General features: G+C 44.3%; 1 protein-coding gene across 3 annotated transcripts in view; it reads left to right on the top strand.

The window, feature by feature from the left end:
• Positions 1-18302, top strand: part of TYW1 (tRNA-yW synthesizing protein 1 homolog) — a 242919-nt gene that overhangs the window by 178289 nt on the left and 46328 nt on the right. For 2 of the 3 annotated variants that reach the window (XM_027862445.1, XM_027862446.1), the window contains exon 14: positions 12270-12380. In XM_027862445.1, the coding sequence (XP_027718246.1) occupies positions 12270-12380 (111 nt within the window). Of the gene's footprint in view, positions 1-12269; positions 12381-15457; positions 15852-18302 lie in introns of those variants that run through there. The other variant, XM_027862447.1, reaches the window with a different exon arrangement.

The raw sequence follows: 18302 nt of genomic DNA, 5'->3' as shown, positions 1-18302 counted from the left end.
CAGCCCAGTGCACATCTTCACAGAAAATCAAATACAGGATTTGACATTTTCATTTCTGTGCCATAGATGGAGAGAGAAATGGCTGTCCTGGGGTTTTCCCACTACTAGACTCTGGGTTCTAAAGGGAGAAGATGGCCCTCTAGTAATTAATTGTATAGAGATGCCACCCATGAAGTAGGACCCACCTGATGTTCCACCGTTGTCCACTGCTCAATTCACTGAGCAGTGTTTATCATCAAGATATCAGCATGTGACTGTGTAGGCCTCACTTCTGAGTTCTTGGTTGAGATGAGAAAGTAGGGGTTCAGATTTGAGAAAAAAAAGATCAGGATTTTCCTTATTCTTCTAAACTTGTTTGCCTTTTAACCCCTCCTCCATTATGGCAGCAGGTGGTAATAGTCTACGAGTACAGACTATAGACGGGCCAAGCCATGTGCTTTCTTCTTCATCATTTGCCAGCGCACGTTACACATGTCTTACTTCTTTGAATAACTGCTGATTGGCTTTGTCTTCTGGAGGAAGAAGGGTTGAGGGCAGGCTGTTGGCACCGCTTTCTCTCCTTATGTTCATTGTCGATGCCAGGTAACCAAGTTCGATTCTGAAACATTTACAGACGTTGGGACATGAGAGAATTTTTTTCAAAGTATGATTAGTTCATTTTTTTCTTTGTGGTAAAATGAAAAAACCGAGCGACATTCACTTGGGCCATACGAGAAAGAATGAAACCTGTGTAGGACTTCTCGAGTTCAGGTTTCATTGCCTCAGTGCTGGACAGAAGCAGAGAGACGAACATGAAAGCCGTGCCCATGGCTCCCCTTCCCCCAGAAGATAAAGACGGTCTATCTACGTTGAGAGCGTCACTCTTACAAAGGTCTCTCTGCATACTGCTTCATTGTTGCTCTCCCTTAGAGAGTTCCAGACAGAATCAGTGTGACAGCATTACCCAAATCCAATCCAGCGTAGTATGTACGTTCAGGGGACAGTTGATGACCAGAGCGTCCATCTTGAGGTCCCTACAGTTGGTTGCCATCAGGGGTGGATCACTGTGGTTTAGCTCTCAAAGAGGCTGCTGGGCCATGGACCAGCTCCTTCCTGAGGGGCCGTCAGTAAAGGCCCATCCTTCAGAGGCCCAGGAGTGCAGCTCAGAGTGATTCCAGGTCTGGGATCTTGACTCTGCCTTTGTCATTCAGGGTTCTCCTTTGATGTTGACACCCTCAAATGGGGTTGCTTGAATGTAAGGGAGCTCACTCCCCTGGCCTTGCCCTCTCAGCTGTTCATTAAGACCCAGATGGGGTAGCTCTCTAATTTATCCTGGAAATAACCTCATGACAGTGAGAGCCTCGGCTTTTCTGCTCATCCCCCTTCAACTGCGGAGCACGCTTCCCACAACCATCTGGGGTCCCCTTCCGAGCTTTGAAACAGGGTGTCATTTACTACTCAGAATCGTCTCTCTCTCAACCCCTTTGCCAAAGTGCACTTAGAGATGGATGCTCCTCAGCAGGCTTCCTCCCTGCTTGCTTAACCCTAACCCCTAATGGGCATTTTGGATTTTCTTCCCATAAGTGGCATGTGGCTTTGTCTGCAGTCCCCGTGCCCATAATTTTTAATTTCCTGTTTTGCATTGTGTGAACCAAAAGCCATTGAAAAGAAATTGAGTATGGTTTGTCACATTATCCTACTTTCAGTAGGAATGTTAAATGTTCCTGCTAGAACTTCATTGATTTGAGAAACAACGGCAATTAGGGTTGGATTTTTTTTTTTTTAATTTAAAGCTTAGCATTTATGGCAACTCAGGTTTCATTTGCTAGGCTGGATTACTACTTTGCCAATACCCAATTTGTTTCCCATAGATTTTAATAGAGACAATTTAAAAAAAAAAAACCATTAGTCACTGGAGGAGAGTATAGAGAAGTCTGCTTTCCTTGCAAAACCAGCCACGGGGGTGCTGCATATAAATATCCCTGCCTCCTTTCTCTCCTGTGACTGCCGACATTCTGCACACGTGGCTGCTTTTGAGAAAAACCAATTACCCTGCCTGGAAGGAAAATATTCCTGAGGCAGCCTCACCCACAGCCCTGGGCCTGGCCCTCCCTGCATGACCTTTCAGCAATTTAAAAGCACCTCAGACGGGGCTTGTGGGACACTCTGGGGAGCGCTATTCCCCCCAGCCCCGGTTGCCAATTCCTGGGTCCATGCGGCCGCCCCTGGAGAAGGTCTCCGCCAGTCCCATCCCGCACTTTAACTCGGCAGGATGCAGCCTCGTTTTCATCAGGCAGGAGGGCCATTGGAAAAGAGACGCTTTTTATTCCCCAGCTGGGCCATTTTGGATCTGGCTTCTCGGTGCTGAGCATGGGAAGACAATGGCTGGTGGCCATGCCGAGGCAACCCAGGGGGGCCTGGCTCCCTCTCCCTGTGCTCACAGATGACTTCCGGGTCATTGGGCACAAGAAGGTTCCTGGGGGCTCCCTGGGCTTTTCAGGGAAGGAAATTCAGTTTAATAACCTGTTGTTAAGCACAGCATGGGGTAGTGGATGGAGAAGTAGCCATGAAGCCCGAAAAACCAGGGACCAAGTCCCGCCGCCAATATATATTGACCGTGTGACCCTGGGCAAGTCATTCAACCATCCTATAGACAAGACTATAAATTGCTGAAAAAGGGTTGAACTACATTGGAAGAAGGGGATCCCTTGCCTAGGAGTTTCCTCTATAAGGGCCATTCATTGTGCAAGGCATCGAGGATATGAACCTGAAATGAGACATGGTCCCTCCTCTCAAAGAGTTTACTTTCTAGCAGGGGAGATTAGACAGGTAGACAAATGACTATAATACCCATTAGACAATGTGCCCCCAGGAGAGATTATTACAGTGTGCTAGGGGGTTTGGAAAGGAGAAACATCATCTTAAGCTTGAAGGGCCAGGAATCAGGGAAGGTTTTATGGAGGGCTCTGATGTTGCTTTAAAGGGAGAGAAGAGGAAAGGGAGAGGGTGTGTGTGTGTGTGTGTGTGTGTGTCCATCTTAGTCATGGGGGTGGCATGAACAAAGGCACAGAGATGGGAGACGGCACTTGAAGAAATGGAGAGATGAGTAATCCAATTTGCCTAGAACATAGCCTGCTTGAAGGGAATTAGTGTGAATTAAGGTTGGCAAAGTAGGCAGGAGCCAGATTGTAAAGGACTCCTTCTGATCAGGCTGAGGAAATTGTGAGGGGCAAGACAGGCTAGGACGGTTGTCCACAGCTCTTTTGGCTGGACAAAAGCAATGAATCAGGGACTGTGAGTGACTGCCTCATGTCACTGAAACATAAGAAATGATGGTGGGCAACAAATACAACAGGAGACTTGTAGGGGAGGAAAGGCCAGGCCTGGAGCCCTGGCAGCCTGAGCCCACCATTACATCCCCTGGGGATAGGGACCGTTAAGTATCTTTTGTTTCCCTCAGTACTTTAAGATTCATGGGGTTCAAAGAGATCATAAAAAAAGGAAAAAGACCCACATGTACAAAAATATTCATAGCAGCTCTTTTTGTGGTGGCAAAGAATTGGAAATTAAGGGGATGACCATCAGTTGGGGAATGGTTGAAAAAATTGTGGTATATGAATGTAATGGAATACTATTGCGCTATAAGAAATGATGAGCTGGCAGACTTCAGAAAAACCTGGAAAGACTTGTACGGACTGATGCTGAGTGAAATGAGCAGAACCAGGAGAACGTTGTACATGGTAACAGTAACATTGTGCAATGACTAACGTTGATAGATTTGGCTCTTCTCAGCAATGCAATGACCTAAGACAATTCCAAAAGACTCATGATGGAAAATGCTGTCCACATCCAGAGAAAGAACTATGGAGTCTGAATGCCAGTCAAGCATACTGTTTTCTCTCTTTTTTTTTTTCTTTCTCATGGTTTTTCCCTTTTGTTCTGATTCTTCTTTCACAACATAACTAATGTGGAAATATGTTGAATATGATTACACATGTATGGCCTATATCAGATTGCGTGCTGTCTTGGGGAGGGGAGAGAGAGTGGGAGAAAAAAATTGGAACTCAAAATCTTGTAAAGGTGAATGTTGAAAACTATCTTTACATGTAATTGGAAAAAAATAAAATGCTATTAAGTGGGGAAAAAAGGTTCTCTGGGTTGTAATTTAGAGCTGGAAAGGACCTCAGAGGCCATCTAGTTCTAATCCTCTTAATTCTTCTAAGATGAGGAAGCTGAGTCTCAGGGAGGTTAAGCGACTATATAAAATGTTATTTTTGACGTTTCATTCCTACCGAAAGTTGTCAGCTCCTGCAGTAGGAAATGGGGAGTTGCCGTAGGTTGCGTTAGGAAGGTTACACGTGCAGATGTACAGGATAGATTGGAACTTGGGGAGAATAGAGTCAGGAGAGCTGTGGAAAGTGGTTCAGAGAGCCAGGGTGATGGCCATTGGAGCAGAAAGGTGACCGTGAAGGATGATCAGGGAGTCAGGATTTCCTGGAAGGCTCAAGTTCCGTGCTAACAGCAAATCTCCGTTTCCCTGAAAGTCCTTTTGCCCTCCCCCCAGCCTCCCCTCCCCCTCCCACGTTGTATCAGGCACACATTCCTTCCACAAAGTTGTTGTAAAATTTAATTGACTGATGTTTGTAAATGCTCTGAAACTAAATTTACTCCAAGAATTAAGTGCTAAGTAATTATTCTCACAGAAAACCACATCATTGCATGTTGGTTCAAGGCTATATTCCTTAGGGAAGATGTATCATTTGAGATAATTCAGTAGTCTTTAGTATGGACATACTTATTGGAAAAAACCCCCTAGAGGATGATTTTCTTGTTCCTGTTGACTCACGTCTTGATAGTTACCACCCTCCTTTGTCATGGGGAGAATGTTTTCCCTGCACAAAGGGTTCTGTGGTTTTTCATTTTATTAAGATCTGTGCTTTGGAAACCTGTACACATTCAGCTGCTTTTCTTCTACAGTTGTGCCCATTTATGAGAGTTCTCTTCACATCATGGTTGTCTCTTGAAATGGCTACAACCCCATTCATGTACAGGTAAACTGGTGTAGGAAGTAGGCCCGTGACCAAAGATATATGGCAGGTTAGGCAGTGAAGGAGCTGGATCATTGCTCAGTCTTTACAGCCCAAGAGTTGTTATCTTAAAATGAGAACAATAAGCTTCAAAATTAAAAATGAACTACTGAGCACTTGAAACTTTGTTGGCAATGAGCCAGACCAGGACCTAAATAGAGATTTTACTTGCTAATGAGGAAACCAAGTCACATTGCTCTGAGCACCTTTCAATTTGTGCATAGGACAGAGATGCGTGTTTACAGACATCCAGGTCAGTTACCCCATTGATAAGGACAAATACGGTGATTTCTGTGGTGTTTGGGTCCTCTTAGGGAACATAGAAAAGAAGCAGTGCCTGGTACATTCTCCTTCATAAATGATTTCTGTACTGACATTGTTAACAAAGTTCTTTCGTTATTGTTGTTATTATTAGTATTAATGTTGATATGATTAATAATAATAGTGGTCATTTATATAGTACTTCAAGGTTTGCAAAATGCTTTGCTTATGTTAGCTCACTTGATTCTCACAACAACCCTGGGAGGTTGGTGCTGTTATTATCCCCATTTTACAGATGAGGAAAATAGGCAAAAAGAGATTAAGTGATTCGTCTGAGGCAGGATTCACACTCAGATCTTCTGATTTCCATTCCTCTGTTCTATCCACTAAGTACATTCAGTCTGGTTCTCCTTTCTCGCTTTGTTTACATTTGATGATCCTAGGATTAGCTGTGCAGATTGAAATGAACCATTTCATTATCTGAATATATTTGCTCTTTTAAAAGCATTTATGTTCTTTTATTTCACAACCAATCTTTTTTTCCCCCTGTAAACTTCAGTGAGAGGCTGATGGGTCCTTTGTTTTCAAGATTTGTCATTATATTCTTCATCCCTTTTTGTCTCTTGAAATGGCTGCAGCTCCATTTATCATTGACAGAGATGGGAGAGGGTCTGTGGCAGCTCCAGGGCCCACACTTCAAAGAAAGAGGCAAGGGGATCAAAGGGTTAAATTTTAGGGCTTTTTCTTGAGATGTTCAATAAAAATTTAAAAATTTTAAATGTAAAGGCATCTTTCATACTTGAAACTCTGTGGTTCTGCTTGTAATATCATATCATCTTCAGGATCAAAATCTTTGAATATTTACCATGCAGAAAAGTATGTCACCTTTCAGCTATTATTAGCTGGGGACCCAAACAATAAAGTCCTCTTCCTTGCTGACAACAGTTGATGGGCATGGATGGTTAATATTTTGCATCTTTCTTTCGTGGTGCTCCTAGATTAGTCAGGGGTGTGCATAACAACCGCCTATTGAATTTGCCTGTGCTGGTAAATCTTGTCTGATGGGTTTGTCAGCTTTGACGACTTCTGAGTTGATTTACCAGGTGACTGCAGCCTTCAGTTTGAATGATGGACAAGTGCTTCGTGCTTTCTCCTTCTTTCCTTTACTCATGTTCTTATCCTATTTAGGCCTGGAATGGCCTTGTCCCTTTTCTATGCTTCTCTCCCCTCCTTACTTCTGCACCTGGCATTCCTCTGCCACCTTTTAAAGTCTCATTGAAATGAAGCCTCCTCCAAGCAACTCTCCTCCAGGCCTTACTTAGCTCCTCTGGGAATAGTCCTTCTGAGACTTTTCTGGCCCACGTGAATTTTGCCTTTCTTTGGATTTTGTCACGTGCATGGTCACCTGGTTCTACTCTTCCATCGAATTCTTCTCTAGTTGTTCTATGGGGCTTATTTCTGTCTCACCAGCAAGATTGTAAAGTATGTGAGTGCCAACATCTTGTAACATTCTTCTTTCCCCCACAATGCTTTGCACAAAGTAGACATTCCTAAAATACTTTTTAATTGGTTTTGTTGTAATTAACCATATAATTATGTCCATATCATTTCTTTACCATTTTGGAAAAAAAAATTCTGAAATGAAATTCTGAAAAATACAGTTGACTTTTTTCCAATATCTCCTTTTCCCCACTATACCCATTTGTCCCCTAGCACTTGTCTATTGATTATGTGTTTCAAGTGTCACTAAATTCTCAGACCTTGGGCTTATTTTAGATCTTGAGCTGATTTTACTCCCAATGCATTTAAATCATAGAACCTTCATTTAGCCAGTGTCAGAACCCAGCAAGGGAATTCCAACCAATAGTTAGACAGACATACAGTTTCATTAACTTGGCCTGAACTCAAAATTTATCAAAATTTTTCTCCTTTTATGAAACAAAACAAGTTGAAGTTAAGATTAGATAGTTGCAAAGTGGGAATTGAATTTTTAAGAGAAACACCTCAGAAACATTTCTTTTAAAAATGTACTGTTGGGGCAGCTAGGTGGCACAGTGGATAGAGCACTGACCCTGGAGTCAGGAAGACCTGAGTTCAAATCTGACCTCAGACACATAACACGTATTAGCTATGTGACTCTGGGCAAGTCACTTGACCCCAGTGGCCTCACCAAAAAGCAAAAAAATAAAAATGTACTGTCCTTCATATATATTCATTAATCATTGTCACTAATAAACCTGCTTTTCTAAATTACCTCTAAGTTTTCCAGAAACTCTAAGTCAACCGGTATTTGTTCAAGTGCTCACTTTTATTATTCAGGAATTTCTCCTGGTGTCCTATGAAGCCTGTCTTTGTTTGAAGAGGCAGCTTTTGCGCTTCTCCATGACCTCATTTCATCTCCCAGGCTTCTTGTAGAGGCAATTTGTCCGGAAGTAGTGTGGGTAGATAGCTAAGTGATTCTTATAGGTCACAGAGATTTTCAATTAATTCTTGGTGACTTTCTGGCATTTCCGGAGTTAAAATACTAACCTTGTGTATAATGATAGGAGAGAGCATATACCTATGGGCTAATGTGATTCTTGCATGACTCATTGCATTTTAAAAACATTTCCCCTCTCTTTCTTCATTAGAAATACTACTGATGTTTAACCTACTTAAAGTGTCCCGAAAAAAGAGCAAAAGAGTATGCTGAAGGCAAACTAGGTTAGCGAGAAAGGACAGTGGGCTGGGAGTCAGTAGATGTGAATGCAGATTCTGATGGGCTGCTGAATTTAAAGTTAGATTATTGTGAGGAAAGTGCTTTAGAACTGGCTTATTGTGGTCATTAACAGTTGGGGCACTGATTACTTCTGAGGTGGTTGTGGAAAAAGCATTTGTCCTACTGTGAAGTGCTGTGTGAGTTTGAGCTGTTATTATTGAAACATCAGTCTCAGCATTGTCATTATGATCTAAAAGGTGTCGAGGAGACAAGGCTGGGTGATACTTTCAGCAGAGTTATCCACTTTGCTCAGTAGGTGTCACAGAGGAGAAGAGAGTGTTAGGTCTTAGCTCCAGTCTTACTGCAAGTGAGCTCATGGCCTTTTAGAATTAGGAATCTGATTTTCTGTTCTCTTTCTCAAGCAGTCTTTCTCACTACCAGTAGTTTTATTTTGGGTTCTAAAAATCTTAATTTCTCATTCAGCCGGTTTGTCACAAAGTGAAGAAAATAGTTGTCTTCCATCACTTCCCTTATTTATTTTGGATTATGGGTGAACGGAACGTAGACCCTGAAAAGGAAAGCTGTAATTCGGCATAGCAGTGGTTTGGGAAAATCAGGTGTTCTGGGTGCGTTAGTGCTGCAGCCTGCCTAAAAGAGAGGAGCCTGGGAAGGCTGCTTGGTGGCATTTCAGATGTCTGGATCCTGGGGTACTGGTGAGATTCAGTTGTAAGTATGTGATGGATGAGCACAGTTTCTACCCCCCCCCCCCCCCCCCCCCCCTTTAGCCTTGCAGATGGTGGGCGTTACATCTTAAAAGCTCATTTTTCAGTGTTGTAAAATTCCTCATAAAAGACATTTTAATGAGTTTCTTCTTGGAGTCATTTTTATCACTGTTTCTTGGTGCTCAGTGGATTTTCTGCTGTTTCTCCAGTTGCTTTTGATGGACTACATCCTCCATCCCTGCTCTTCCCACTATCTTGAGATACTTATTTTGTGTGTTTGTGGCTCATTTTGTCAACTTTGACAACACTATGGAGAAGAGAGCCACCATAATATGCATTATTCAAAATGTGACCTGATTAGGAAAGTCTCACTTCTCCCATTTCTGTACACTGCATTTCTACCGATGGATCTGAAAATGTCATTAGCTTTTTTGATTATCAGCATTGCAGTGCCCAGGTCACATTCATGGAAATAGAAGTTTACAAAGTGCTCTCCTCACAACAGCCCTGTGAAGTAGGTAGTATAAGAATTGTTATCTCCATTTTACAGATGAAGAAAATGAGACCCAGGATGAGTGACTTGCCTAGCATCACTTAGGAAGTGTTAGGACTGGGGCTTCAACCCAGATCCTCTGACCTTGCAATCCAGTGTTCTTTCCACTAACTCTGGGCACCACATTTTAGGAAGGATATTTTAGAAATTAAGCTGGAGAGTATCCAAAAGAGGGTGACCAAGATGGCAAGGCACCTCAAAACTAGTCCATCAGGGGCACTTTGAATGAACTGGAAACATTTAGCCAGGAGAAGAGAAGGCATGGTAGGGCTTGGTCACCATCTTCAGATATTTGTAAGGCTGCTGTGTAGATGGGGATTAGGGTTGTTCTGTTTGGTCTTAGAAAGCAAAACAGGGGTGCAAATCTCAGCGTTGCCTAAGGAGCAGCTTCTTCCCTATGAGAGCAGTGCAAGGTGTAGAGATTGGCTCTCGTCAAGTTGAGACGTGGCTGGTGGTCTGGAGGGAATCCATGTGCCCAGTGGCTGGAGTGTTGAATTGGAATCAGACCTTCTGAGGGCTCTTTCTTTCTCTTCTGTTTTCAGATGTGTTGTCAAGGTGGGAAAAGAAAGAAACTCAAAGCTTTCATTGGAAACAGTTGAGTCATTGGAGGCTCATTTATAGCACTGCCTTTACCACCTACCCTTGGCTTTCATTTTTGGGGAGGGAAAGGTTCAGACTAGACCAGCACAAGATAACCTCCTTGAAGACAGTGGCTCTCTTCTGTAAGTCTGAGGACATGTCACATGAGGGTGGAGCAGAGGTGTGGGGGTGCTCTTGGCCTGGAGATGAAGAGATTTCAGGGGGCCTCAGGCACAAATTACCTCACCTCTTCAGGCCTTGGTTTCCTCACCTGTAAAATGAGGAATGCCCTCATTTTCATTACATTGGAGAATATAATTTAATTCATGTAATGTAATTTAATAATTTAATATAATTTTTTAACACTGGAAAATGTACTCTTTAAGATGTTACACCCACCACCTGCAAGACTAGCAGTAGGGAGGAGGGAGGAGGAAAATGTGCTCGTGGCCTCAGTGGCCTCTGGAGTGACTTCCAGCCCTAGAGCCAGAAGCCTCTGGTGTGATAGCAGTGGAAAGGGGATGACATTTTGTTCTGTTTGGCTGTAGAGGGCAGAACTGGGAACAGAACAGTGGGTGGAAGTGACAAGAAGGCGAATTGAGGCTTAGATTCAGGAGAGACTTCCTGACACTTAGAGCTGCCCAAAAAGAGGTTGGGGATTCCCCCCACTTCTCAGGTATGTGCTAGTGGGGATCCTTTTCACATTAGGATTGATGGTCTCTAAGAACACTTCCAGCTGCAAAACTGGATGATGCTCTGACTTAGCACAACTTTGGGCACTTATTGAATTGAATATTTTTAAAAATTAACTTCTTTTTCAATTAACCAAAACCCTATTTTTTTCTCCCTCCTTCCATCCCTATTGAAAAAGAAAGAAAAACAAAACCCTTATTACAAATCCATATGGTCAAAGACAGCAAATTACTGCGTCGTCCACTAAAGTGTCTTGGTCTGTACCCTGAATACCCTGCCTTTGGGCAGGAAGAGGGCAGCGTGCCTTGGCATGAATCTTCTTGCCCAGCTTCAGTTGTTCAGGTGTGAACCTCCCGTTTTGTGGCTAATCCAGGGGCCTGGCTTTTGCTTGTCCGTGCTGACCATGATTTAGCCCTTTCCTTGCTTGTCATTGAACTCCATCAGCAGCTCAGCTAAGAGAATTGTTGGGGGAGAAGGCTGAAGCTATTGACTTAAGCATCACTCCCCAGTGACACAGCAATGTCATTTGCCAGAAGCAACGGGGAGAGAGGAGATTCAGAAACGAGCATTTTTAGTTTCCAAACAAGAACCATATAGTGGAGCAAGGCTTCTTATCCTGGAGTCTGTGAACTTGTTTTTTTAAAAAATATTTTTACATTGTAATATTTTTATTGTATTATAAAGTATAATATAAATTATATTGTACATTACCATATGTTATGTCACATCATAATACATAATACACATATTGTATTATATTCTAAATACTTATGAACATATTTTTATTAAAATATTTTATATTATATTCAATGTATAAATATTTGTATGGCACAATATTTAATGTGTTAATATTTATATATCATATAATTGGTTTCTTTTCGAATCCTGTGTATTTCATTTTGTGCACTTAAAAACCATTATTGTGAGAAGGGGTCCCTTGGCTTCACCAGACTGCCAGAGGGGTCCCTGACACAGCAAAGGGGATGAACTCCTGGTTTAGAGCCAGTGTCTGGGGGCTGATCCTTCTGTTGTGATGGAAGGTGCCCTGCTCAGGGCCTGGAGAGTGAGGTTTGAGTCTCAGTTCGGTTGCAAAGGCCCTCAACCCCATTGGTGCCTCCGTTTGCTCATCTGCCTCTTGTTTCTCTCAGTGCCTGCTGGGCTTCCCTCATAGAGTAGTCTCGAGAACAGCATTGGGTGGTTTGGAAAAGGACTCCCTTGAAGAAATAAAGGGACGGGTTTTTGCAGGATGGGAGTTGTCTTGCTCTTGTGAGTGTCTGTCGTCATGTGCTGGGGTCGTTTGAACTCTACTCACTTTTGTGTGTATGTGTGTGTGGGGCGGGGTGCCGTGTGTCTGCTCTCCTCACATGCCTGCCGTGCTGCCTGGCCCCCTCGGACGTTGGGCTCTGCCTGGGCCTGGGGTCCTGCGCGGCTGTCTCTGGCAGTGCTGTTCATGCTTCAGTTTGGGGCGTGAAGGAGGGAATGAGGGCTTCATTGTTCTCTCTCCGGTGGCTGTGCCAACCTCAACCTCTCCATTCATTCTGGTGTTTTTCTCCTGGGGAGCCTCCCAAAGAGGTTTCTGTGTGGCCGCAGGGGTCTGTAATTTGGGAATGTTTGGTGGCCCCTGACTTGTTCCCTGCCTCGGGGGTCAGCTTTAGCGAACTTTCCTCTAAGCTGAGCTGGCTGTTTCTCTATTTCAGCAACAACGCACAGTGTATCGCCTGACGCTGGTGAAGGCCTGGAACGTGGATGAACTCCGAGCCTACGTGGAGCTCGTGTCCCTGGGGGAGCCAGACTTCATCGAGGTGAAGGTAAGCCCCCCATCAGGCAGCCTTGGGCTTTTATCCTGAGTCTGTGGTGGAGTGCTTGGTGCTGGAAAGGGGCCAGGTGCTCCCAGACTGCATGTCCTCATCCCCGGCCTGCCTAGTGTTTGGTGATGTCACCCAGAGAGTTCTCAGGTGGCAGGTGCAGCGTCTCCCTCCTGAAGGCTGGAGATGATGGGGAACGAGGCACCTCTGACCTAAGCAGTCGCCGTTTTGGCCTCTGAAGTGGAGGCTTCATCCCAGGAATTGCTCCCAGATACCGATGCTCCAGAGTTTAACAGATGGAGCCTTTTGGACTGTCATCCTTGGGGGCAGAGCGGCAAGGGGGTGGTCACCTGATTGCCTTCAATGTCTTTCACGCCATCTTGCCCCAGGGCAGGAGGATGGTGCCTTCTCCCTTAGAGAGGGCTCTTGGGACTTCTCTTGTCCTGTAGAATCCTGAGTTCTTTATTTCCTTCCTATCAGTCAGTCAGTCAATAAGCATTTATTAAGTACTTATTATGGGCCAGGCACCATGTAAGCAGTGAGGACACAAAGAAGGGCAAAACCGCTGCTCCTGTCCTTAAGGAGCTCAGATCTAATGGAGTGGACAGAAGGTGAAGACGTACACACACACACACACACGCACGCACACATGTGTGCATATATATGTGCATACATACACATATATAAGATACAAATACACATATACATACACATGCATATGCATATACATACACACATATGTACATACAAATGTGTGTGTGTGTGTGTGTGTGTGTAAATGACAATGTACAGCATCGATGGAGGGTAATCGATGGAGGCCCTAGCAGGGGAGGCAGACACACTTACCAGAGATGGAGAGACCAGGAAAGGCCTCCTACATAGGCTGGAATTGGAGGAAAGCTGAGGCGAAGGGAAGGACGGAGGATATTCCCAGCCTTGGAGCGGGAAGATGGAGCCTCATGAGAGTGGGACAGCAGAGGTCAGTGTGGCTGGTTCACAGGGAGCATGGGAGGAAGCAAAGTATCAGAAAACTGTAGAGTGGGAAAGGGCCCAGCTTGTGAAGGGTTTTAAATGCCAAAGAGAGGCCTTTATATTGGAAAATGAATGGAATTTCAAACTGGAGGGTGAAGGTGAAGTACGGTGATGGGAGCGTCTGGTTTAAGTGAGGAGCTCTGGTTGTTCACCTATCAAGACCCTTGTTTTGTGAGGTTACCTCAGTTTCCTCATCTGCACGAGCATTTTGGAATTGGTGATTTCCGAGGTTCCTTCCAGCTCTATGTCCTATGAACCTATCGACGTTGAGTTATCTAACGGGCGTTCCTCAGGTGCTCTTACCTGTGTTAACAGATTCATTTAGATCTGGACACAAGCATCAGCAATTTCTTAGCCCATTGTGATATAACTAAATCTTTGAAACAATAAAGTTGCCTTATGGTGGAATTTTACTGTCATGTCAATAAAACAATATCCTTTGAAACCCAGGACAAATAATTACTAATAATTGGTGATTATTCCAACAATCATTCAGACTTTCTTAAATATTCGTTCACTTCTTAAAAGTTTCATGTCCTTGGGGGAAGGAAGTTGTGTGTGGGACCAGGATTTCAGATTCTCATCTGCCTTTGATCATTGGCTAATCTGTTCCCCCATTGTAACTTCTCACTATTGTCACTTATACATCAGGCCTAGTACAACCTGTGGTGATACCAGCCTTAGAAAGATGTTCTCCTGCCATGGAGCCTGGCCTTGGGTACTTTGATACTTGGATGCATCTGTGAACTCCTCAGTGCTGGGGGTCTCACTCTGCCCTCTCCTCCTAGAATTTCTTGTCTGTGGCCTTCTGTGAGGTTGGGGCACCTGCCCAGTGGGCTGGGGGCTGGACATTGCATAGGCACCGGTGGAGTCCCTAAGGAATGCTGTCCCTAAGGAATGCTCCTTCATACTTACTACCAAAGGACCCACTGTCTTCGAGGCCATCCTTTTGTCTCGTGCCTCCACCACAATCCTTAATTCTTAATGTGGTGCTGCTGACTCGCGCCTGCCACATGCCTCTCCCTTGTCCTTTGGGGAAGGTGCAATGTTATTTTGTGGAGATCGTATTGTTCCATGATTTGTGGCTATGTAGCATTATGGCATTCACATTCTTGTGAAAGGTGGACCTTAGTTTCCCCAAGAAGTTTGGGGTCATGAAAGGCACTGCCCAGTTTCCCACAGGTCATTGTCTAGTCTGGCCTGTTCTCTTGTTCCCCTTGGCCCAGGCTATTGTTCCTGCGCAGTACCTGTCCAATGTGGATGATGGGACCGTCCAGCTAATAATAGTGAAATGGAGTTTAAAGGCAGGGGTCTTGGGAGATCAAATGTTTCTGCTAGATGACTTTTCTGACCTCACAGAATACGATGGAATTTTTAATAAAGATTTTCTTGACACTTAAGGCCTCCTGTGTGAGGAGGAGGGGGCTTATTTTTAATAGCCTTTATAAATCAGGATCAATGAGGCCAAAATTTCTCCCAGCTAGTTGCTAGGCTGCTCTTCCCATTTGAGAATAGTGCTGGCCCAGCACTCCAACGTCTCCATCCTGGTGCCTGGGCGTGCCTGCCTGGGTGTGTCTACGTGTATGATTTCAGCAGGCTATAATTTAGAATTGATGAAACACAAATGCTTCACTGTTAGTTGATTGGAATTCTACTTTCACTCAGATTTCCCCCTTGCCCACTTTTTGTTAAAAAAAAAGGTCACATAAAAACAAAAACAACAAAAAAAAACCACCCTCCTCTCATTTTTTTAGTTTTAACTTGTTATTAAGGCAGGTGTACAGATATAAAAAGCCTAAGTCTGCAGTGTTCGCCAGTGCACGTGCCTGTTAGAGCAAGTGTAGCATTGACCCTGCCAGAGGCCTGTTTTCACCCCCTGAGATTCATCTGTGGCTCCCACCACATGACCGCCCTTCCTGAGCTGAGGGGCCTCGTTTCTCCTGTGATTGTTTGATCTGCGTGCATTTGAAACACTGAGAGATGACATGGGTTCATACTTCAGTGGTGGAACTAATTTCAGTATTTTCTTCCTCATCTTGTGGTGGCAGCTGGCAACTAACCATATGCTCTGAGAAGGATGATAAATCTTTCATCGGCGACTCCATCTACCCACCACTGTGAGCTGATGCCACATGAAGAATTCTGCTCCTGACATCTCTCCCTCAGCCTCCCAAGGCAGTCGGAGGTTTCTGTAAATTATGATTTTCTTCTTTCTGAAGATGGTTAGGTATTGAAATCAATGAATAAAATTAAAGGAGTCATTTTCATGTCAAGTGCCTAACTGTGGATCTGAATTCATCAAGCCTTGTAGGCCTTGATAAAAAAATATGGCAAGGATCCTCATTATGTCCCTTCAGAAGATGGTGACTCCATGGCCAAAGAAGGCAAACTGACCCGGCAAGATTTATTTTCTGGATTAAAAAAAATGCAATTGTGCTTGAAGCCAGCTGAATTGAATTCTTTTCAGAATGGATAAAATCTTTTTAAAAGAGGAAAATAAAAAGTGGGTGGACCCTTCCTGGGATTGTTGCTGGCACTGACTTTATTTTAATGTGATCTGGAAAAGAATATACACTGTGAAATTGCCAGATTTGCGAATGATACTCCCCCCTACTACATGGTGAGATGCCAGTACAGAGGATGTATGGCTGGAGAGCTGGTGGGGACTTCAGATAATATGGTGTGATTGTAGGCTTTGAACTAGCAAATTAGGCCTAGACATTGAGGAGTCAGTACACCATGGGCCTATGAAGATGGCGGGCCTATGAAGATGGCGGACCCGTGGAGGCTGTGCTGCCACGGCTCTCCTCTCCCTCTCTCCCTTCTCCTCTCCTCTCTCTCTTACTTTCCTCTCCTTTCTTCTCCACCCCACTTCCCTAGTCTTCTAGAACCTGGGCTCACTTTGGTGACCCTCCCCAGAGGAGGTATCTCTTTGGGTACTGCTTCTGTTTCTCCCTGTAATTGCTCCTGGCTCATTGGCCCCCAGGCAGACCACCCCAATAAATAGCCTTCTGACCTCCCTGACTCCTACTTCCAAACCCACTCTGCTGCACCCCTAATTCAGTTTAGTCCAGTCCACAGCACTTAATAAATAGGGCTGTTCCCCATTGACCATCAAATAAACTCCTGGTCCTGGCCTTCAAGGCCATCTCCCACCAAGCTTCAGCCCACATTCCCCAGCTTTGTCTCAGATGACTTCCTTCTATTTGCTCTGCCCTCGCCAGCCCTAGTCTTCTCTCATCTCCATGCCTTTGCTTAGACCATCTTTGCCTTTTGAAACCTTTCTCTTTTTTCAAGGCTCAGCTCAAGTCTCATTCTTTCTTGAAGACTTCTCTGAGCCTTCTTTTCCCATTTCTTCAAAGCCTTTGTACTTCTCACATTTTGCTCTGAATTGTATTTGTTCATCTATGTGTTTTAATACCCTTCCCAACTAGAGTAGAGGCTCTTTGCAGGCTGGGTCACGGTTGGATTTCAGCTTCTTCTCTTCAGTGCCTAGTACAGTGCTTACGGTGTGTAATCAGCGGTGATATTTTTGTTCAGAATTGAAGCCACATTTATTGAGTGAACACTATGAACTGGGCACTAGTATACAATGACAAAAGCATGCTAGTCCCTGCCCCTCAGTGAGCTTACGTTCTGTCAGAGAAAACAATGAGTACACGTGTAAATGTAAGCAAATATGTACAGAGAATCAAATACTAGTACAGATGGGTCACAGCATTTCCCAATTACAATCCTAGGGAACATATCCATTGGCACAGACATCATTCCTAGAGGGACTCATGCAAATAATGCATACCCATTGCTTGCTGCTTTTATAAGTATAACACTGTCCTTAAACCCATCTGTCTAGGAAATCAAACCTTCTGTCTCTGTCTGCCATGTGGTTAATGACTCTTGGATTGTTTTATGAGCTTTCTAGGGGCAGTAGAACATGGTAGTGGAAGCAGTTCTGGGCGGGGTATCTTAGGTTGGACCCCAGCTCTTCCACTTAATAGCCTTGTAGTCGTGGCCAACTTGTTTGGTCTCTCTTAACCTCAGTTTCTCCATCTGTAAAATGGGAATCCAGTACTTAGCCTCCCCACCTCACAGGTTTATTGTGAGGGAGGCCCTGGTACACTTCACAGGGCTATATAAAAGCTGAGCTACTGTTCCTTCTCTAGAGCAGAAACAAAAAGAAATGGGCTTCAGGTGCAGCAAGAACATTTTTGGGTGGAAATGAAACAGGTCGTCTTAATGCTGATACCAGCACCTAAGCTGACTTGTGGCATTTCCATGATAGGCAAATCCCTAAAGTGGAGAGAACTAGGCTTCCGGGTAGTTTGAGGGCAGCCTTGACTCTAGGCAAAGAGATGAACTAGGTCACCTCTAGAGAACTTTAATTAGCCTAGAACTTTAATTAGCTGTGAGGAGAGAGAGAGAGAGAGGCAGCAAAAGAGGGAAAGTGAGAGACAGAAAAAGGAGAGGGGAGGAGTAGGGAGTGGGAGAGAAAAAGAAAAGAGAGAAAGGGTGGGGGAGAGAGAAACAGACACGGAGAGAGAAAGAAGAGAGACAAAGAGAGATAGAGATGGACATATGGATAGAGACAGAGAGAGGGAGGGAAAGAGACAGACAGAGAGACACAGACACAGAGAGAAAGAGGAGAGACAGAGAGAGAGAGACAGACATATGGATAGAGACAGAGAAGGAGGGAAAGAGACAGGTAGAGAGACAAAAACAGACAGATACAGAAAGACACGGAAAGAGACAGAAAGAGGAGGTAGAGACAGACATATGGATAGAGATAGACAGAGAGAGGGAGGGAAAGAGACAGAGAGAGAGACAGGCAGAGAGACAAAAACAGAGACACAGAAAGACACGGAAAGAGACAGAAAGAGGAGATAGAGACAGACA

This window comes from Vombatus ursinus, unplaced genomic scaffold (genome assembly GCF_900497805.2).
Source record: "Vombatus ursinus unplaced genomic scaffold, bare-nosed wombat genome assembly UNPS02014768.1, whole genome shotgun sequence".
Lineage (NCBI taxonomy): Eukaryota > Metazoa > Chordata > Mammalia > Diprotodontia > Vombatidae > Vombatus > Vombatus ursinus.
This window is presented reverse-complemented; position numbering and strand designations above follow the sequence as displayed.